The following is a 19,019-nucleotide window of genomic DNA, read 5'->3' on the forward strand; positions in this document are numbered from 1 at the left end:
AAATTTTACAATAATTTAAGCTTTACCTTGGTTGCTCCAAAACGGTCCTTAAAGAATCTAGAACTTTCTGTTTTGTAATTTCTTCATAATCCAGTTTGACTGCAATGCCCTTTGCCACCAGGTTCGCGAGGTTAGTCCTCTGGTCGCCAAAAAAAGGAATTCCTACAATAGGGACTCCCCCATACAATGCCTCCAGGGTGCCCATCAGGCCACCATGTGAGAGGAATGCTACCACATTCGGGTGTCCTGGAAAAAATGTGTACTAGTTAAGCTGGTTTCGTATCTTGCAATTGGAACTAGTTTAAACATATGACAGAAATTTATGTTTTCTTGCAGATATTTCTGTCTTGATGCCTGTTCCAGATTTTATAGAAAGCTGGTTATTGTAACCGAATTTTTTTTACCTATCATTGTTCTCCAAATGCATCATTATGCTGGGTGGACAACAGTCACATACATTGGCCGAATATTCGTGAGGAAATTTCTTCCGCCATAGGGACTCCAATCAGCATGCAATTTCGTAATGGAGACCTAGGCATGAAGCTTTTGACCTTGACATCACGGCATGGGACAAATTGTTTAATCAAATGTCCAAAGACAGGTGATGGTTACTTAATTCTCTTCTAAAGATAATTATGCTCTTTGTTTCTATTTAAATATAAATCTCATACAAAAGTTAATCTTTCTCAATCTAGTCTAAAATATATATATTTGAACAGAAAGAGCACATTATGTATTGAGGATGAGAAATGATGAAGCATGGGATTATATTGCCTGAGGACAAGTACAATGGTAGATGGAACAGATTAATGTTTATGTAAAAATGGATTGTTCTTACTCAGGATATCCGCCTGTGGACACCACTTCTCGATGTGCACGTTCTTAGCCTGTCCTGGCAATGACTCTCCTTCCCACTTCCATAGAATGTTTTGTGGTAGTTCAGCAAACGCTTGTAGGAATGCATCCCTCTTCTCAGCAGGCAGTGTCTTCGCTTGGACTATTGAGCCGAAGCTGAAGTAGATGACTCCGTGCTCTGCACTATCCAGATATTCTTGTATGTGCTGAAACACAAAGCAAACTTACTTTAATGATGAGTAACTGCCAGCATCTCCAGTACCTTTCACTGTGTTCTTTCAATATTCTTCATTGTTGGATACACTCTCTCAACACTTATATTATCGCTGATTAACTTTATGATTTCTTAACTGGTTAACATTAGAAAATTACCTGGCTGATCAGTTCCGAAGTGGTAGTCTTAGGCTTCGGACAATGAAGAATACCATTTCGAAAGTAGTCAGCCAGATAATTTTCTATTGTTAATACAGTAAAGAAGTTATAAAGAAGTCAGTTTCAGTATTTCTTTTGTGGTTAGGTATCTTATTATGAAAATCAGGGGCCTGGCAGAAAATCTTCTGCCCATTGTGAAAAGATCATTGACGGTCTGATTCTATTTCGTACAATTTATAAAGCTTTCCAAATTCTCATTTAAATCTTCCTTATTGGTCACTGTTCTTGGTATTATGTCGAGAATTCGCAGGTTCATACTTGAAAGCAAAACGTTTTTAGGCAGAAAATATCTTAAGTTCAGTCTCCATTAGATGAGAAATAAAGCTATTGGTACCGGTATCATCTCGTTAATCCAGCTATAACTTAACTTAATCTTTTCTGTTTTTCGTTGAGTAATATGGCTGTTCCTTTGCTCTGGTCGTGCCAGAGAATCAGCCCTATTCCGAGGCTTATTGTAGGGATCAAAGTAAAGCGATCGTTTTGGAAGTAAATCCCGAAAATACAAAGTATATGATTATGTCTTGTGACCAAAATATTCTACGAAATGAAAATATAAAAATTGGAGTTTTATCCTTCGAAGGGGTGGAAAAATTCAAATATCTTGGAGCAACAGTAACAAATATAAATGACACTCGGGAGGAAATAAACGCAGAATAAATATGGGAAATGCGTGTTATTATTCGGTTGAGAAGCTTTTATCATCTAGTCTGCTGTCAAAAAACCTGAAACTTAGAATTTATAAAACAGTTATATTACCGGTTGTTCTGTATGGTTGTGAAACTTGGACTCTCACTCTGAGAGAGGAACATAGGTTAAGGGTGTTTGAGAATAAGGTGCTTAGGAAAATATTTGGGGCTAAGAAGGATGAAGTTACAGGAGAATGGAGAAAGTTACACAACGCAGAACTGCACGCATTGTATTCTTCACCTGGCATAATTAGGAACATTAAATCCAGACGTTTGCGATGGGCAGGGCATGTAGCACGTATGGGCGAATCCAGAAATGCATATAGAGTGTTAGTTGGGAGACCGGAGGGAAAAAAGACCTTTGGGGAGGCCGAGACGTAGATGGGAGGATAATATTAAAATGGATTTGAGGGAGGTGGGATATGATGATAGAGACTTGATTAATCTTGCACAGGATAGGGACCGATGGCGGGCTTATGTGAGGGCGGCAATGAACCTTCGGGTTCCTTAAAAGCCATTTGTAAGTAAGTAAGTAATATGGCTATTCGAGCTTGACCTTCTTCAATAGTGCTGTATATCTATGAATATTTTCACAAGTCTAGGGTACCGGTTATTTCTTAGTTTCGGTTATGAAAACAAGTTTATTTTTATTTATCTTAGTATGTTTTCTTTTTCCTTTGTGGTTATCGCGCATGCATACCAGGTTACCATAATAAGATATTCCAAAATGCCACATCGTTTGTACTTTGTTCGATTTCTGGTTCTTCTTTTCAGATTAATCTACCTAATTCCTTTAGTGTTTTCGGTGTTTTTTTTTCTTTTTTCCCCCAATTTGGCCGCATCACAAGCATTGCACAAGGCTAACTTTGTGCGTAGGGTGACCACCTTCAAGTCTGCGGGATGATTTGATTGTCTACCTTCACTAGACAAGTGACATGTTCTTTTTCGTGATACCTGTATTTCTAGACTTTATTTAAGTTTTATTATTTCTTGTATAAATACTAGTATGACTACTTTGGATCTGTACTGTAAATTAGAGTTCCCCATATATTCTATTTATCAGAATTTGGATTCTTGATAATTTTTAGTAAGTTAAGAGGACTTAGGTTTTATAATTGGTTTACTGGAAGTGGAAGGGATACTTGTTCCACGATTTGTTTGGTTATACAAATGTGAAAAACATATTTTCTCTTTCGGACTATAAAATTGCAATCTAGGTTCAATTACATTCTCTAAATAACAAAATAAAGTAGGCCTAACCTTTTGCACAATAAAACCAATTCAAGACATAAACAAAAACATAGTTTTCTAATGAATCCCAGCCCGGTGTGGGAAGAATGGAACTGAAATAGCTGTTATGTTAGCAAAGAGAATAACTAAAATCAACATAAAACCAAGCCAAAACATTTTTCATCCCAATCTAGCTTAGTATAGCAATTTATAAAGTAGTTTAGGTAATTTAAGTTAAGTTAGGTTCGTTTAATTTATTATTTTATTAAGTAGATATGTTCAGCTGGGTAGAGAAGGGTAGCTCAGGTATCATAGGTAGAAAACAATAATTAGGACAAACTAGATAAATAGAGTAAATTAAACTAAGTAGGACGGCTTTGGTAAATAGAATACAATGTACATCTTGATTTCACAACTTTTAACACTATATCACTTCGGAATATGTATGATAAGACTCTCTTGTATTACATGTTTCGACCTATTATGGGTCATCTTCATAACTGGTCATTGCTGGTCTTGGCGCATCTTGTTTTGTTTCCTGTGAGAGTGTGTTCGTGTGGTGTAAAGTGGAGTCAAAGAGTGTGTATGTTCTGAAATTGAGTTGTGTGTTGAGAATTTCATTGGGATGTGTTTTTGTGTGCCTGTATATTTCATATTGTTCTAGTGTGTTGAGTTTCTGGCTTTTTGATTGGATGTGTAGTATTTCCATGTCTGTGTTGATGTCTCTGTAGGTGTGGTTAGCATTTGTTGTGTGTTCTGCATATGTGGAGGTGTTTTGTAATTTTGTTATGGCTGTGATGTTTTCTTTGTAACGTGTTTGAAATGATCTGCCTGTCTGTCCTATGTAGAAGTTGTTGCATGTGTTACATTTGAGTTTGTATACTCCTGTGTGGTTGTATTTGTTTGTTTGTGTTGTTTGTGTGTTGAGATGTTTTTGTAGAATGTTATTTCTTCTGTACGCGATGTTGTAATTTAATTTCTTGAATGAGGTTGCAATCTTGTGTGTGTTTTTATTTTCGTATTGCAACGTTTTAAAATAAACAACAATGTAACTTTATTATCTCAACAATAGGATTTGCTCTCCTCACAGTAACACAGTATCCGTTAGTGCACTCCACAGTAGTGATGGGCGAAGTTGTTCTTTTCCCGGAACAGTTCCGACGGTTCCGGTTCCGAAAAAATACTATGTTCCAAATAACAGTTCCGAAATAACAGTCACCAGTGGTGATGAGTCGGAGTCGTTCAAACCACTGCCATCGTGATAGATCACGATGGCAGTGTTCAAACCGTTGCTTACGGGATTACACAAGCTGGCGCATAGCACGATCGAGAGTAGGTCTCTGTGAGTCATGACAATTTCTGCCGCTAGGTTCGCCTCTCTGCCCTATGAAATGATGAATGGTACCATTACAAAGCATTGTGCATCGTGAAAATAGTTCGATTAATTGTGAATTACTGATTGAGTACGAATATTATAAATATGCCAAGCATATTACAGTGTTATTTGAAGTTTGTTCTTCTAATTAATACCATAAAGTAATGAAATAATATAGCCTAGGCCTATATGTGATTTTATACTACCGGTATTGATGTTGATCGTGGTAAATTAATCCAATTTCACAATGTTGTCTTTTGTATTGTGGTTCATAACAATTATAACAGTATGTGCGTGGAAATGTTTTTAAAATAATAAATTCTAGCTCATGATTTTAAGTGGTCGTTTCAATGGGAGGTTATATTGGAAAGATGATCACAAATGGATAATTTACTGCAAGATACAAGAACTGAATATAAGTGGGTGTTCCGTTGAAAGTGAAAGTGAAAATTTCGTTTTACAAGAGCTAAGTAGGCGTACACGCACTAAAATACTACAGCGTTTACTATTACTATGCTCAATAGATTAATCAGTAGGCCTATAGAGATGTTTTCACCACTGCAAGAAAAAATCGCGCAATAATTATACTTCTCAGTTATTGTGACGTCCGTATTTTTTTTAAAAAGAGAGGGAAAAGTTAGGCCTTCTTGCAAATGCGTAATTATGAATTCAAGGAAATTAAAGATAATGCAGTACCTTAATTAGTTGCAATATCTTATTTAATAACAATATTAATAATATTAGGTGAAAACGGTAGGCTATAGTGCGTATATGTAAGATGTCAAGTTAATTTATTTCCGGAAATGTTTGGTGTATGAACTGAAGTACAGAGCAGACAGTCCCTCAGTTTATATGTAATATGTTTTAATATCAAGAATGACAGCCTTTTATTGTAATATAATTGAGGAGTAGAAGTTTGCAAATTACGTCTATTGTCCATAAAATATTGTACGAAGCATTTAATAAGCAATGGTGAGTCCTTTAAATGTCCCAAATGTCAATGTCTTTTAAGTGTTCTGCTATGAATATATAGGGCAGAACAGCGCTCCGAGCGGCGGAATTGGCATTACGAGGGAACCACTTCAGACTCGTTTTTCAAGCTCTATGCGCCAGCTTGTATAATCTCGTAAGCAACGGTTCAAACGAACGGTACGGTACCCTCCCTCTTCACCATAGACAAATAACACCATGCAGCTCACACTGGAGCACTCGTAGGCATGACATAGTACACATTCTTATCTATAGATGGCACTGCAATGCACATTCGAATCGATTTTGGAAAATTGCTGTGCATGCGGACAGAACTCAAAAGCTTAATGTTAGTAATTACACAGCTGTTGACTACAAGGACAGAATACAACACTTTGTTTTCGTACATAAAGTTATAAAGACATGGTAGCCAACTAAAAAAAATAACATAACATTTAAAACATATGGTATGTAATTTCTGTTCTCTCTATTACATAATAAAAAAAAAAAAACAAATCATTAATTTTTATTTTTACTTTTCTTAATGCACAGTTATAATAATAATAATAATAATAATAATAATAATAAATATTACAATTTCATAAATAAAAAAGATATATATTGGCAGTACTGAAACCTGGAAACCCCGCAGTGGGTTAGTAAAATGTTGGAATCGCATCTTTACCAAAGTGTAATTTAAACTTGGCATTAAACCTCGCTCTCCAAATCAGTACTTATATGGGTAATTTCCAACAAATAATGCTACAACATTTTTGTCGTTCTTTGATAACAGAGAAGATAGCACAAAAACTTGTGCTTGTCAGACTTAACCTCAACAAACGACATACAGACATTGTAACTAAACCACTCATTACCATTTACGACTTTAACCTTTGTATAGAATCAGCTGATCAATGAATTAATAATAATATGCGTACTTTATGACTTTGTAGAATGTTTATAAAACAGAATTAGTCAACTAATGGTGAAATAAACCATAAAGCGGGAATGAATATTACAGATTATTAAATACTTACTATAACATTACAGATAATTGGCCAGTCTTACAAATGTTGATATTAAAGTTCGCGCCACCGCAAGGATTTCAATTTCCATGCGCCCCCCTCCAACCACGTGAGAGTTTCAAGTACCAACTTCATCCAACGAAGTTCCAAGTACAACATAAAGAACAACGAGAACAGTGTAACTGCAGCTGTCGTTGGTTCATCGGAACAAGCTCCGACGCTCCGACGTTCCGACTGTTATCTCGGAGTCGGAACATACCTTGTGCAACGCGGTACTGCGAGCCCGCAACAGCTGGGCAAGTGAGCAGCTCGGAGTCGGAACACTGTTATTTCGGAACAGGAGGTTCCGACCTACTGTTCATTTTTGCAACAGTTCCGAGACCGGAACAGTTCCAAAATAACTGTTGTGTTATTTTTTACCCATCTCTACTCCACAGACGACAATGACAATTTTACTTGAACTATTACGAACAACAATGAGCTGTTAATCTTAACTAATATTCACAAAGCACTATTTACAAATCAGAACTGTCAGTTCTCAATTCACAGTTCTTCTAGCTCAGTCACTCGAGTTCACAGTATCTCGAACCACAGACCTTCAGAGACAGTCCACTGTACTCGAACTCAGGTCCCTCCAACTGCGGTCCACTGCACTCGAACTCAGGCCTTCGGATGCTGACACAGTTGCGGACGCAAACTCAAGTCGAACTCCGGTACACAAGACTGGCTTGCTTGCTCTGGCTTACTTACTGAATGGTTGAATAAACTGAAACTGCTCAAGTTCGCTCGCGTTTCTTCTTTTATAGCTAAACCATAGTTACGAGAAATTTCTACGGGTGTCCTCTCGAATTATCTGGATATCTCCACTTCGACGGACTCCTCTAGAAGATTCGGGAGGGTTCGTCCCCCCTTCACTCCGCACGTAGCAGCTGCGCGCGCAGCCACCCTCGCGCGTCGCAGTAGTACACCGCCCCTCTACCCTCTCAGCATCCAGACGCTCCCCGTACCAGCGTTTCGTCTGCCGCGCACCCTGTCGGACGCGTGTTCGAACCCCATTGCAGCTGTCACAGTATGTTAGTGTGATGTATTTTTTGTGTTATATTCTTATGTTTTTTGTGATTATGTTTTGTCTTACGTATTATGTTGTCTATTATGTTAGTGTTGTATCCGTTTTCTTGTGTTATGTATTTGATTGTGTTTAGCTCTTCTTTGTAATCATGTTGGTTCATTGGTATGTTGAGTAGTCTGTGTACCATTGTTTGGAATGCAGCTTGTTTGTGTTGTGTTGGGTGGTTGGATGTGTTGTGTATGTGTGTTGGTGTTGTTGTTGTTGTGGGTTTTTTTGTATACATTGAATGTGTGTTTGTTGTTTACTTTTGTTATTGTGATGTCTAGAAAATTTGTGGATTTGTTGTTTTCAATTTCTAATGTGTAGTGTAGCTTTAGGTGTATTTTGTTTATGTGTTGATGTAGGTTTTGGATCTGTCTTTTGTTTCCTTTGTATAGTATTAGTATGTCATCTACGTATCTGTGCCAGTATATGATGTTTGCGTGTTTGTTGTTATCTTTGTTTAGTATGTATGTCTGTTCTATGTAGTGTAAGAATATTTCTGCTAGTATGCTGGAGATGGGTGATCCCATGGGTAGGCCTTCGATTTGAGTGTAATACTTGTTATTGTATGTGAAGTAGTTCTGTTTTGTGATTATGTCTGTGGTGTGTATGATTTCTTTAATGTCTTCTTGTGGTGTGTTGTTGTTTTTGAGCATTTGTTCTAGTATCTGTAGTGCATCTCTTATGGATGTGTTTGTGTATAGGTTAGTTATGTCGAAAGTTGCTAATGTTATACTGTGTGGGATATGTTTGTCTTTTATTTTATTCACTAGGTCTATGTTGTTTTTTATTGTTGTTTGTTTTTCGAATTTTATGTTGTTTCTTATGATTTTGTCCATGTATGTGCCTAGTTTGTGTGTTGGTGCATTTCGATGATTGACTAATGATCTGATGGGTATATTTTCTTTATGTATTTTCGGTATTGCGTTTAGTTTAGGTCTTTCTGGTTTGATGGGTTTTAGTTGTTGTTTCAAGTTGTTTGGGATTGTGTGTTTGTTTTTGTTATTGTGTTTTTTACTATGTTGTGGTATTGTGTAGTTGGGTCGTTTTTTAGTTCTTTGATGTTGTTATCCTTGAAATATGTTTCTATTTTGTTGTCTTGTTTGTGTAGGATCACTGTGCAATTCTCTTTGTCTGCTTTGATGAAAGTTAGTTATGTTCTTGTTGTTTTTTCTGCAAGGTATTTATTGTTTTCTGTTCTTGTGTGTTTGTTGGGGGTTTGTTTATTTTGTTTACAAAACACCTCCACATATGCAGAACACATCACAAATGCTAACCACATCTACAAAGACATCAACACAGACATGGAAATACTACCGGTACACATCCAACCAAAAATCCAGAAACTAAACACATTAGAACAATATGAAATATACAGACACACAAAAACACACCCCAATGAAATTCTCAACACACACTCTTTGACTCCACTTTACATCACACGAACACACCCTCACAGGAAACAAAACAAGACGCGCCAAAACCAGCAACGACCAGTTCTGAAGATGACCCATAATAGGTCGAAACATATGTAAAACAAGGTACCGGTACGTTAGAATTTAACACAAGAAAGTCTTATCATACATATTCCAAAGAATAGAATGGTTAGGTAACATAGGTTATAATAGGGTACCAGCTTATGTAGGGAACTTAGGTTAGTGTAGTGCAGTGTACTACAGCTTAGGTAATTATGGTTTCTTTTGCATTTGTTATGGTAGCATGTTGGCAATATATGTAATTTAGTTGATATGTAAATAAATTAAGGTGATATGTAATTAATTAAGATGATATGTAATTAAGTTGGTATGTAATTAATTAAGGTGATATGTAATTATTTAAATTGGTAATAATTGGGTGAAATAGAAGTACTTATAAGTTAGATTTACTTTTGCTTATCGTAGGCGTTATTATAGAATAGTTTTTAATTATAGTCCTAGGTTTATTGCATCTACTATTTATAGATTTACATTTATTTTATTTATTTCATTTAGGTTTATTTATTTTTATTTCATGTAATTGTAATTATTGTATATTATATATCACTGCCACCACACCCAATTGTAGTGTTAATTAATACATACATACATATTTATATACATATATATACAGTGAGTCCCAGCAAATGTTTTCGTTGTTTCTGTCAGCCGACCAGCGACTGGTCCACTACTACTGCTGCTGCTGCTTGCACACACAAACTCATGGAGGTTCAACAGATTAAAACTTACGTATGATAGGCTACTTTATATTAATAACTTACTAGGCTTACTCACCCTACTCGCTGCTGGAATTGTTTCCCATTTTTATGATTCATAACTTACATCACAGAACCTGTTTCATTAAACGTTTCCACTAAATTTGGTACCGGTACCGGTATTGTTTTTATACACGGAATTGAGGAGACAGGAAATTTATGTCTAAAGTTTTCCATGTTGTATCACACAATTCCTTTTCCTAATATACATTTTCAAAATTGGACATTCCTGTTTTATGACTAAGCACAGAATATACCAAATTGACTATTCCCATGAGCTCGTCTCCCCTTATCTGCATGGCTAGTGAATTTCCAAATGCTTAGCTTATTTTATCACTCCTGACGTTTATGTTATCATTTAGACGTTAGTTCTTTTGTGTGTGTGAGAGATGGAGACATACAGATCATCACGTGAAAGCTGCATGCATGGTGAATCCCAATCCGCCAAAATCAGCTGTGCCAGTCTAGTTTGTTCTTGACAACCAGCATAAAAGGCACATAGTGATTTGACTAAGAATAAGTGCTGTTTATTGTGTTGTGTTATGCAGGAATGTGTATACATTTTGAAAAAGGACATGACCTACACAAAAAAAAATCATGTATCAAAACAGAGAAAAATTTCCTTGAAGAAAAACAACATTAAATTTAGTAAAAAGCTTAGGTTTAATGAAAGAGGTTCTGTGAACGATGCAGTGTGAATTATGTAGGCTATAACACAAGATGGGAGACTCTTCCAGCAGCTTCTGTGAGGAGGGTGAGTAGCGAATGTTATTAGTACAACATAGTACAGTACATAAGATCTAATCTGGCGAAGAGCTTTGAGTTCGTGGTTATAAGCAGCAATGATACTGGGGAGGGACCTACTACTGGTTGCCTAAAAGAAGCACTGTTACACAATATAATTACGACAATGTCATAAAAATAAAATATGATATTACTGTGAACACCTCTCTTCTACAGGAGAAAGTAGTAGCATTACTTCAAAATTTAAATTTTAGTACCTACTTAATGGATTCTGTACAGCTAGATAATTACCCCAAAACATAGCCTCACCTTTGGCAGCTGTTGAGGAGGAGGAATGTGCATCCCACCAACTTCCACTACACCTGGGACTAGAGGTCTGGGTGAATTCAAGCTGAAATGACTGTTGACCAACACCAGGCTCATGTTGCGGGCCAGAACGTCCAACTCAGGCACGTCTTGACCAAAATGCTGTCGTACAAGCTCCTGTGATGGACGATACGACTTGAAGTAGTAAATCACTCTGAACAGCATCATCGTCACAGAGTTCACAGTCCGTGCAATGAAATTCATCTGATCTGAATATGGAGTGAAGAGATTTGGGATATAGGATGGATTGTCTGGATTACCCATTGGATCATTCGCCCATGGCGTCAGCACAGTTGGGCTGACACCTATAGATACAGCTCCATACTTTGTTGATAGTGGTAAGAAGCAGTCTGTGTGGAGAAGATCGTAGATAACTGCATCAAATTTCTGATTGGATTTAATGAGTTTTATGAATTCCGGATTCGAGAGCACTGTCTTACAAGTGTGGGCCCCATATTCTGCCATTCTTATAACGTTCGCCACAGGGTTGAATAATTCTGACGCAACATCTACGGACAGACCTGTTCCTGGGTTCAAGCCTCCTGCAACTTCCTCCAGTATGATGTCTGTATAGTTCGGTATTGGTTGCTTCTGTGGATAGTAGCCCACAACCACGACCTGGTGTCCTCTGCTGATCAGGGCTTTCATATACGGCTCAACCATGGAGAAGCGGCTCCTGACCTTGCTGTGGTATATGACGAGAAATCTGGCTGAAGAGACACTCTGTAGCACCAGCAACAGAGATGTTAGGACCAGTAACCACACTTGTGTCGTCAACTTGAACATCTGAAAATCGGAAACATGTGAAATTATTGCTAATATGTAAATGTGAACCATAAAGAATTAAAAGCTAAATAGAATAATATGCAAACAAAGGTTATGTGAGAACATTCTATGGAAAACAAAAAAAAAAATATCAAAAGCAGAAAAGACAACAGTGGAGTTGATTTGAACATGTGAAACGTGTAAAATTGCTAATATGTAAACCTGGACTGTAGGCTAAAGAATAAAAATATTATAGGTTTTTTATTAATTTGTCCTACAGAATAATATCTGTAATATTGAAAGGAGAGCGCTTGGTATGTAGAACCAAGGATCCGGGTTCGATCCCCGGCGCCGGAACGAATTTTTCTCCTTAAATATTAAAGAATGAAAGCTAAATAGAATAATATCTAAACAAAGATCATGTCATAACATCATATGGAATTTAAAAAATTCGATCAAGAATAACATTAGAAGACAAAATCATAGATCTAGTATGGTAAGACATTTTATTTACCTAAGTTTTGATATTGCATTTCATTGTGAAGATGATATATCGCACCCCTAGAATAATACTGCCCTAACTCCCGAAAATTTAATTTTGAGTTGCAGACAGTTTTGTAATCTTTATTTAATCCTCTATCAAACAGTAGAACTGTCGTATCTCTAAGTTCAAGTGTAAAGTCTGCAGGACTTGTACTGATACTTAGCAATCCTGCATTTTCATACGAGTTTGAAATGTTTATGTTGCATTTACTCAAAACTAACTTCTGGTAGTTACAACCAGGGGCGGCTTTAGAGGTAGTGCCGTTGTGCCATGGCACTACCAGAATACAGAAGGAAAAGGAGAATTCATATTTTCCGCTCAAAACCTGAGAGAAACAAGTTACGCTTATACAAGCTCTACCATCAATATGATCTTTGCAGCGAAACAACCAGTGTTTGGAGGATGGATCTGTGCCAGGCACTACATCCCATAAGAAATATAATGGGATGCACGCGCAATCTTCATGTTCGCTCGTCCTTTTCAGCATCTAAACATGACCTAAAATGTGCCAGGCACAATTTGCCGCTGGCTTTTGCAATGCTTGTAAAACTGTATACATCCCCATTTTCTACGCCAATCCCGTACTACCTCTCGCTCTGTCTGTCCTTCCACTTTGTCGGAACAAGTTTCTTAGAGCGAAGACTGCAACAATAAGATAATAAAATCTCCCCCGGTTTCTTGAAAACTTGGCTTGAGAAAGTTTTCACTTTATTTCTACCAACATTACCAAATGTAGTGTGAATGTGTTAAGTTGTGAGGTTGTCATCGTAATAGTGGCCGTGTTATCGTGTTGTGTACTGTGAAAAAATGAATTCGGTTGGCGCTTTATTGAAATCTCCGTTTTCAACATTAACATAATTATGAAAACAAACTTCGTGTTAAAGAATTAGGCAGACCTACACCGCACTTAAATATTCATCAAAAGCAGCAAAGTGCTAAAGTTAACAGATCTCGCAAATTCAACCCAGATATTTATTAAAAAAACAGCTGGTTGTGTGGATGTGATGTGAAAATGCGTTCTTCTGTTTCCCGTGTGTTCTGTTTGGAGGTGAACTTAGCTGGTCAAAAGTGGGTGTGACAGATTTAGTACATTTATGGGGTAAAATAAAAACACATCATAAGTCAAAGGTTAATATGAATAATGTCTTTAGTTTGTCTATGCTGGTAAAGCGAACACTGAAAATCAGTTAAATTCACACTACAGACTCGCGATTGCAAAACACAATGAGCAAGTTGATAAAAACAGATGTGTTAAATTTAATAATAAATTGCATACGATTTTGTGGGGCACTAGATTTAGCACTAAGAGGGCACGATGAATCTGAGGAGTTTTGTTTGCAAAATAGACAACTTCAACAAAAAGTGATGGAGTTATTTTCAAGCCAGAAGAATCGGCGAATAGGTTTTATCTATCGCGCATATTAACCTGGTCAACAAAAGTGCTCAAGTGCTCCAGTTGTATAAATTTTGGTGAGTGATTATTATTATTATTATTATTATTATTATTATTATTATTATTATTATTATTATTATTATTATTAGAGACGAGAATTTCATGCACTATAAAATCCCAAAATATGCATGCATTCATGCACTATCAAACAATGAAATATCCATGATCAAGCGAAAAATACATTAAAATACACACTTTTATTTTTGTTTCAAATGTCTTATTTCACTTCACTTTTTTGCACAGTTAAAAACCTAACAACATTTTTAAATTGGTTCCTGTGAGGTCCCTGCACTTGTCAGTCAATATGCAGAGAATGACCTCTCTATATTGCAAGAAGTTACGGGTTTAAACTTGAATGAACATATTTGTGACAGTGTCAGGTCAAATTCTTCATTCAAGTTTTCGCCACAAATAACCTTCTTCACTGAACAAAAGAATCCGCAGTCCGGGTTAGCATTTATGACTCTGTCCAATTTCTTTTTCGCCGCTACATCCCACGGGCATAACTGAGAGATCTATGAAATTCTTTGAAGATTCTTTCTTTTGTTGCATTCTTGCAATATGTGAAACAGATGCGACATGCTGGTCGACTTGAAATTTTTTTAGTACATTTCATCTGAAATTATAATAGACCTTACGGTTACCTAGATACGATTTAAAAACGGACATCGTAATTTAATAATTATTTTAAACAAGTTTTGTAATTTTTTACAAAGAACAATTGCCATATAAAATATTCGGAAACAGAACAGCATTGCTTAATTCTTTACTCCAACAGTCGCAAAATACGACGTCCTCATCTGATCTAATAAAATATTTTCCTTTACAGTAATCCACTGTGCAAAGAGTACACTTTTGGAATCTTTAAATTGGAAACATATTAGAACCACATTAACACGCGCAAACAGAATAAACAAGCACATTAACAACTTACGATATTCACACACACTGCAAACACAGTTTAACGATGATTCCAATTTTAGAAGAATCTAAATTGCTACTAGTACTAGAAAAGGAAGAGAATTTACAACCTCCCCGAAAGAGGATGCTTTTGACCTAAATTATTTGTGGTCAATTTCCTTGAACCCTCTATATTTCCTCTCTACTTACTATTCCCAAAATATCCAACGTAATAAATTCATTTATGACACGCAGTGTATAGAGGGTCGTCGGTAAATTGTTGTAAAAGTGAACTTCCGTCCAGGGAAAGGTCCTCTAACACCTTATTGTGAAAATCTTAACATTTTATTTAATTTTTCTGTTATTTAGTTTTTTTCTTTTTCTTCTTCAATCCTGATTCCTGAAGCTAAAATATGGGACATAAAATCGAGAAACTGAGGTGTCCACACAGAACCATTAAAATATGCATTTAAACTGAATGTAATGTATATTATATGCATTATTAAGCTAAAAATTACCTAAATATGCATGTTTTTATCCCTAAAAAGTCGAAAACATGCAAATATGCACGGGAAAAGTACACATATTTGGAACCGGAAAGTAATGAAGTGGATAAGTACTAAGTTTGATCTATGTCCTATGTTCCTATAAAACATGCATTTGCATGGAATTCTCGTCTCTAATTATTATTATTATTATTATTATTATTATTATTATCATTATTATTATTATTATTATTATTATTATTATTATTATTGCTTATTTCTTGTCTTTGGTTTAGACCATAGGCGGATTCAGGGAGGAAATAGTAGGAAAAAGAGTTACTCTCCCCCTTAGGGTATCCTGGATCTACCACTGACTTTGGCACTAGGCATTAAATATGTATGAGCCGCCACTGGTTACAACAGTAGACCTACTACTTTAAGGGTGCGATATAGTAAATCAAAAAGAAATATTTCATTTGAATCTACAGAACAATAAATCAAACATTGAAAGAAAAGTTACAAAGGAAACCGAAGGTAAAGTCTTAACAAAAACATAAATTTTCGAATATTACCGTACTCTTTGTGTGAAAATCTTAGATAATAAGGGAACAAAATATATTATTGCTAATAAAATAACTACCACAGAGAAGAACCTTACACACACAATTAAAGAGTTCTGAAGAAGACCAATAATAGGTCGAAACATGTAAACCAGTTACGGTACGATAGAATTTAACACAAGAAAGTCATATAATACATAGGCCTATTCCGAAGTGATACAGTGTTAAAAGTTGTGTAATCAAGATGTATAATTAAAGATTGTGCAAAGAAAGACAGAATTACATCGTAAAAGTCGCATGGGATCTGGAAGATTTCGCAATTAACTAGGCAAGTACCAAAAAAACTAGTATTATTTGAAGAAATAAGTTCAAATTCTGGAATATAAACCTAGAGTAACACTGTGACAAAACACTTAAGAGGCTTCTGAGGCTTAGCCTACCCAAAAAATTCAGTTATTATTATTATTCTTAATAACAATATGCCTATAAATTCATAATAACGATATACCATAAACTTGGTAGCACCTCCCCTCGTTTGCCCGCTCATTACTGCCCTTGGGGTGGAAATGTTCATGCCGCCCAGAATTATTGTGCTATCTGACAGTGAGTGGTGACTGGTGACGGTCTACATTATCAGAACTATGGCAGCGATAACATTGCGTCCTGTATAATGAAAGACTGCTTTCAGAGTGGTCAGATGTCAAGGTTTATAATAAACAATTCTGAAGATAATTACCACCATGACATTCCATTTTATGAAACAGAAACTATTCAGTGACTTATGACAGATTATGGAAATTAGCTATACTCGATGTTTATCCCAAAAGAAACTCATTATTAACAAGTAATCAAGGCCTCTCCTTGCAAACTTGCTTCAGTAAAAAAATTATTCTCATTTTTCCTCACATAACCATTAGGTTCAAAATCTCCTCCAGTCTCATCCAATCACTGCTCTCAATGTCTATTCCACCATTACACAGTGGTACAAAACGTAAATCTGGCAGTTCAAAATTAATGTTTTCTTCTATCTGACAGATTTTCATGAAACCTTGGACAGTAGTTACAGATAACATATTTGTTACAGATAAACTGCGCCATTATAGAGGGTGTATTTAGAAAAAATTAACAACTTTTCTCTTATCTAACAGATTTTCATCAAACTTTATACAGTAATTATGGGTAACATTTGTTTTGTATAGACTACAAACTCTCATTATATTTATGTAAAAGAAACTATCCCATTATAGGGAGTGAATTTAGACAAAATTAGTAACTTTTCTCCTCTCTTACAGATTTAGATCGAACTTTGTACAGTAGTTGCAGGTAACATATTTGTTTTGTATACAAACTCACTTTACGTTTATGTAAAATAAGCTATTCCATTATGGGGGGGGGGTGCATTTAGACAAAATTAACAACTTTACTCCTATGTGACAGATTTTCATCAAACTTTGTACAGTACTTACAGGTAACATACTTGTTTTGTATACAAACTCTTATTACTTTTGTATGAAAGAAATCACTCCATTATAGGCGGTGAATTTAGACAAAATTAGTAACTTTTCTTATACCTAAGAGATTTTCATGAAATTTTGTGCAGTAATTACAGGTAACGTGTTTAGGCATATCTTGTATACAAACTCTTATCACATTTCTGTCAGAGGAACTACCCTAATATAGGGGATGCATTTAGACAAGATTAATAAATTTTCTCTATTTAACAGGTTTTCATGAAAATTTGTACAGTAATTACACGTAGCATATTTGTTCTGTATACAAACTCTTATTGGCGGCCGGGTAGTTCAGTTCGATCCCAGGTGGTGACAGGATTTTTTCTCGTTGCCAAACTTTCAGAACGGCCCCGAGGTTCACTCAGCCTCCTATAAAATTGAGTATCGGGTCTTTCCCGGGGGTAAAAGGCGGTCAGAGCGTGGTGCCGACCACACCACCTCATTCTAGTGCCGAGGTCATGGAAAGCATGGGGCTCTACCTCCATGCCCCCCAAGTGCCTTCATGGCATGTTACGGGGATACCTTTACCTTTTTATACAAACTCTTATTACGTTTGTATTAAGAGAAACTTTCGCCTTATGGCAAAGTTCCCCCCCTCCCCCGGTCCATATATATAGGCCTATTAGTGAGATTCTAGCTGACGTCTTGCTAATCTCACAAGCTGGATCTAGTCCAGTGAAGAGGTTTCCAGCATTCTTCTTTGCCAATGTATCTGCATATTCGTTACCATCAACGCCACAATGTCCTGGTACCCAACGTAATTTCACGTGATTCCGTAGGGATAGAGCTTCGAGGGTTTTAATGCATTTCCGTACAAGTTTAGAGTTGACCTGATGGGAATTGGGAAACATACCTTGCTATGTGAGAATCGAGTAATTCCTCCTCTCATAGAAATTTTGACAGCTCAAAATTGGAAATACATCTGCCTGAAAGAATGTAGACTATCTGCCTAGGCTAACTGAGATGTTTGTTTTGGTATGAAACCATACACCTCAGTTCCTGATTGTCCATTTAAGTTCCTTCTGTGAAAAACATCCGATGGTCTCGGAAATTATCAATTTATGGGTTATTTGTTCAATGTAGTCGTTCTCCGATCTTAATTTTAAGGATTGCTGAAATATGTACTTAGAAGTGTCTCCTGAGCATGAGATTGTACTCTATTTGGGAGTGCTAGAGTGGTTTTTATGTAAAGAAAAAACAATATGTACCTTTGTTCTATCAATACATTCTTCTTCTTCTTCTTCTTTTTCTTCTTCTTCTTCTTCTTATTATTATTATTACTATTATTATTATTATTATTATTATTATTATTATTATTATTATTACACATACTTATAAAAATAATCCAAAGCCTTAAAAATCTTACATAATCTCGAAATATTATTCATAATTCCGAAAAAACCTAGGGTGCTATATAATGACATGGCATATGAAGTACAGCATTTTTCATGGCGGTTCTTATGTCAGAAAATTCTATATTTTGGTGGCCTTCTCTCCAATTATTTCTCACCACTTTGTTATCCAGCATGGAGCTAGTCCAGCGTCTGCTATAATGTGGAGATCTAGTGGCGACAATCCCATCCCATCGCACCTCCTCATACTCATCTTCTTTCACAATAGCCCTGCCAAGACTCTGGAATTCGCTACCTGCTAGCATCAGGGACTGTCGAAATAAAATTGAATTCAAACGAAAACTTACTAGGCACTTGGTCAGTAATTGATTTCTTGTAAATAGTTTCTTTAATCTATCACAAAAT

General features: G+C 36.1%; 2 protein-coding genes across 2 annotated transcripts in view; both read right to left on the bottom strand.

Moving 5' to 3' along the window:
• LOC138699630 (UDP-glycosyltransferase UGT5-like) overlaps positions 1–19,019 on the bottom strand; it is a 57,472-nt gene that overhangs the window by 34,986 nt on the left and 3,467 nt on the right. The gene's annotated exons all lie outside the window — the stretch shown is intronic.
• Positions 1–19,019, bottom strand: part of LOC138700414 (uncharacterized) — a 70,328-nt gene that overhangs the window by 4,351 nt on the left and 46,958 nt on the right. Inside the window, exons 6-9 of the mRNA XM_069827032.1 lie at positions 18,773–18,909; positions 10,988–11,830; positions 839–1,061; positions 27–246 (exon numbers count right to left, since the gene is read on the bottom strand). Of these exons, the coding sequence (XP_069683133.1) occupies positions 27–246; positions 839–1,061; positions 10,988–11,830; positions 18,773–18,909 (1,423 nt within the window). The remainder of the gene's footprint in view (positions 1–26; positions 247–838; positions 1,062–10,987; positions 11,831–18,772; positions 18,910–19,019) is intronic.

Source organism: Periplaneta americana, chromosome 5, assembly GCF_040183065.1.
Source record: "Periplaneta americana isolate PAMFEO1 chromosome 5, P.americana_PAMFEO1_priV1, whole genome shotgun sequence".
Taxonomy (NCBI): Eukaryota; Metazoa; Arthropoda; class Insecta; order Blattodea; family Blattidae; genus Periplaneta; species Periplaneta americana.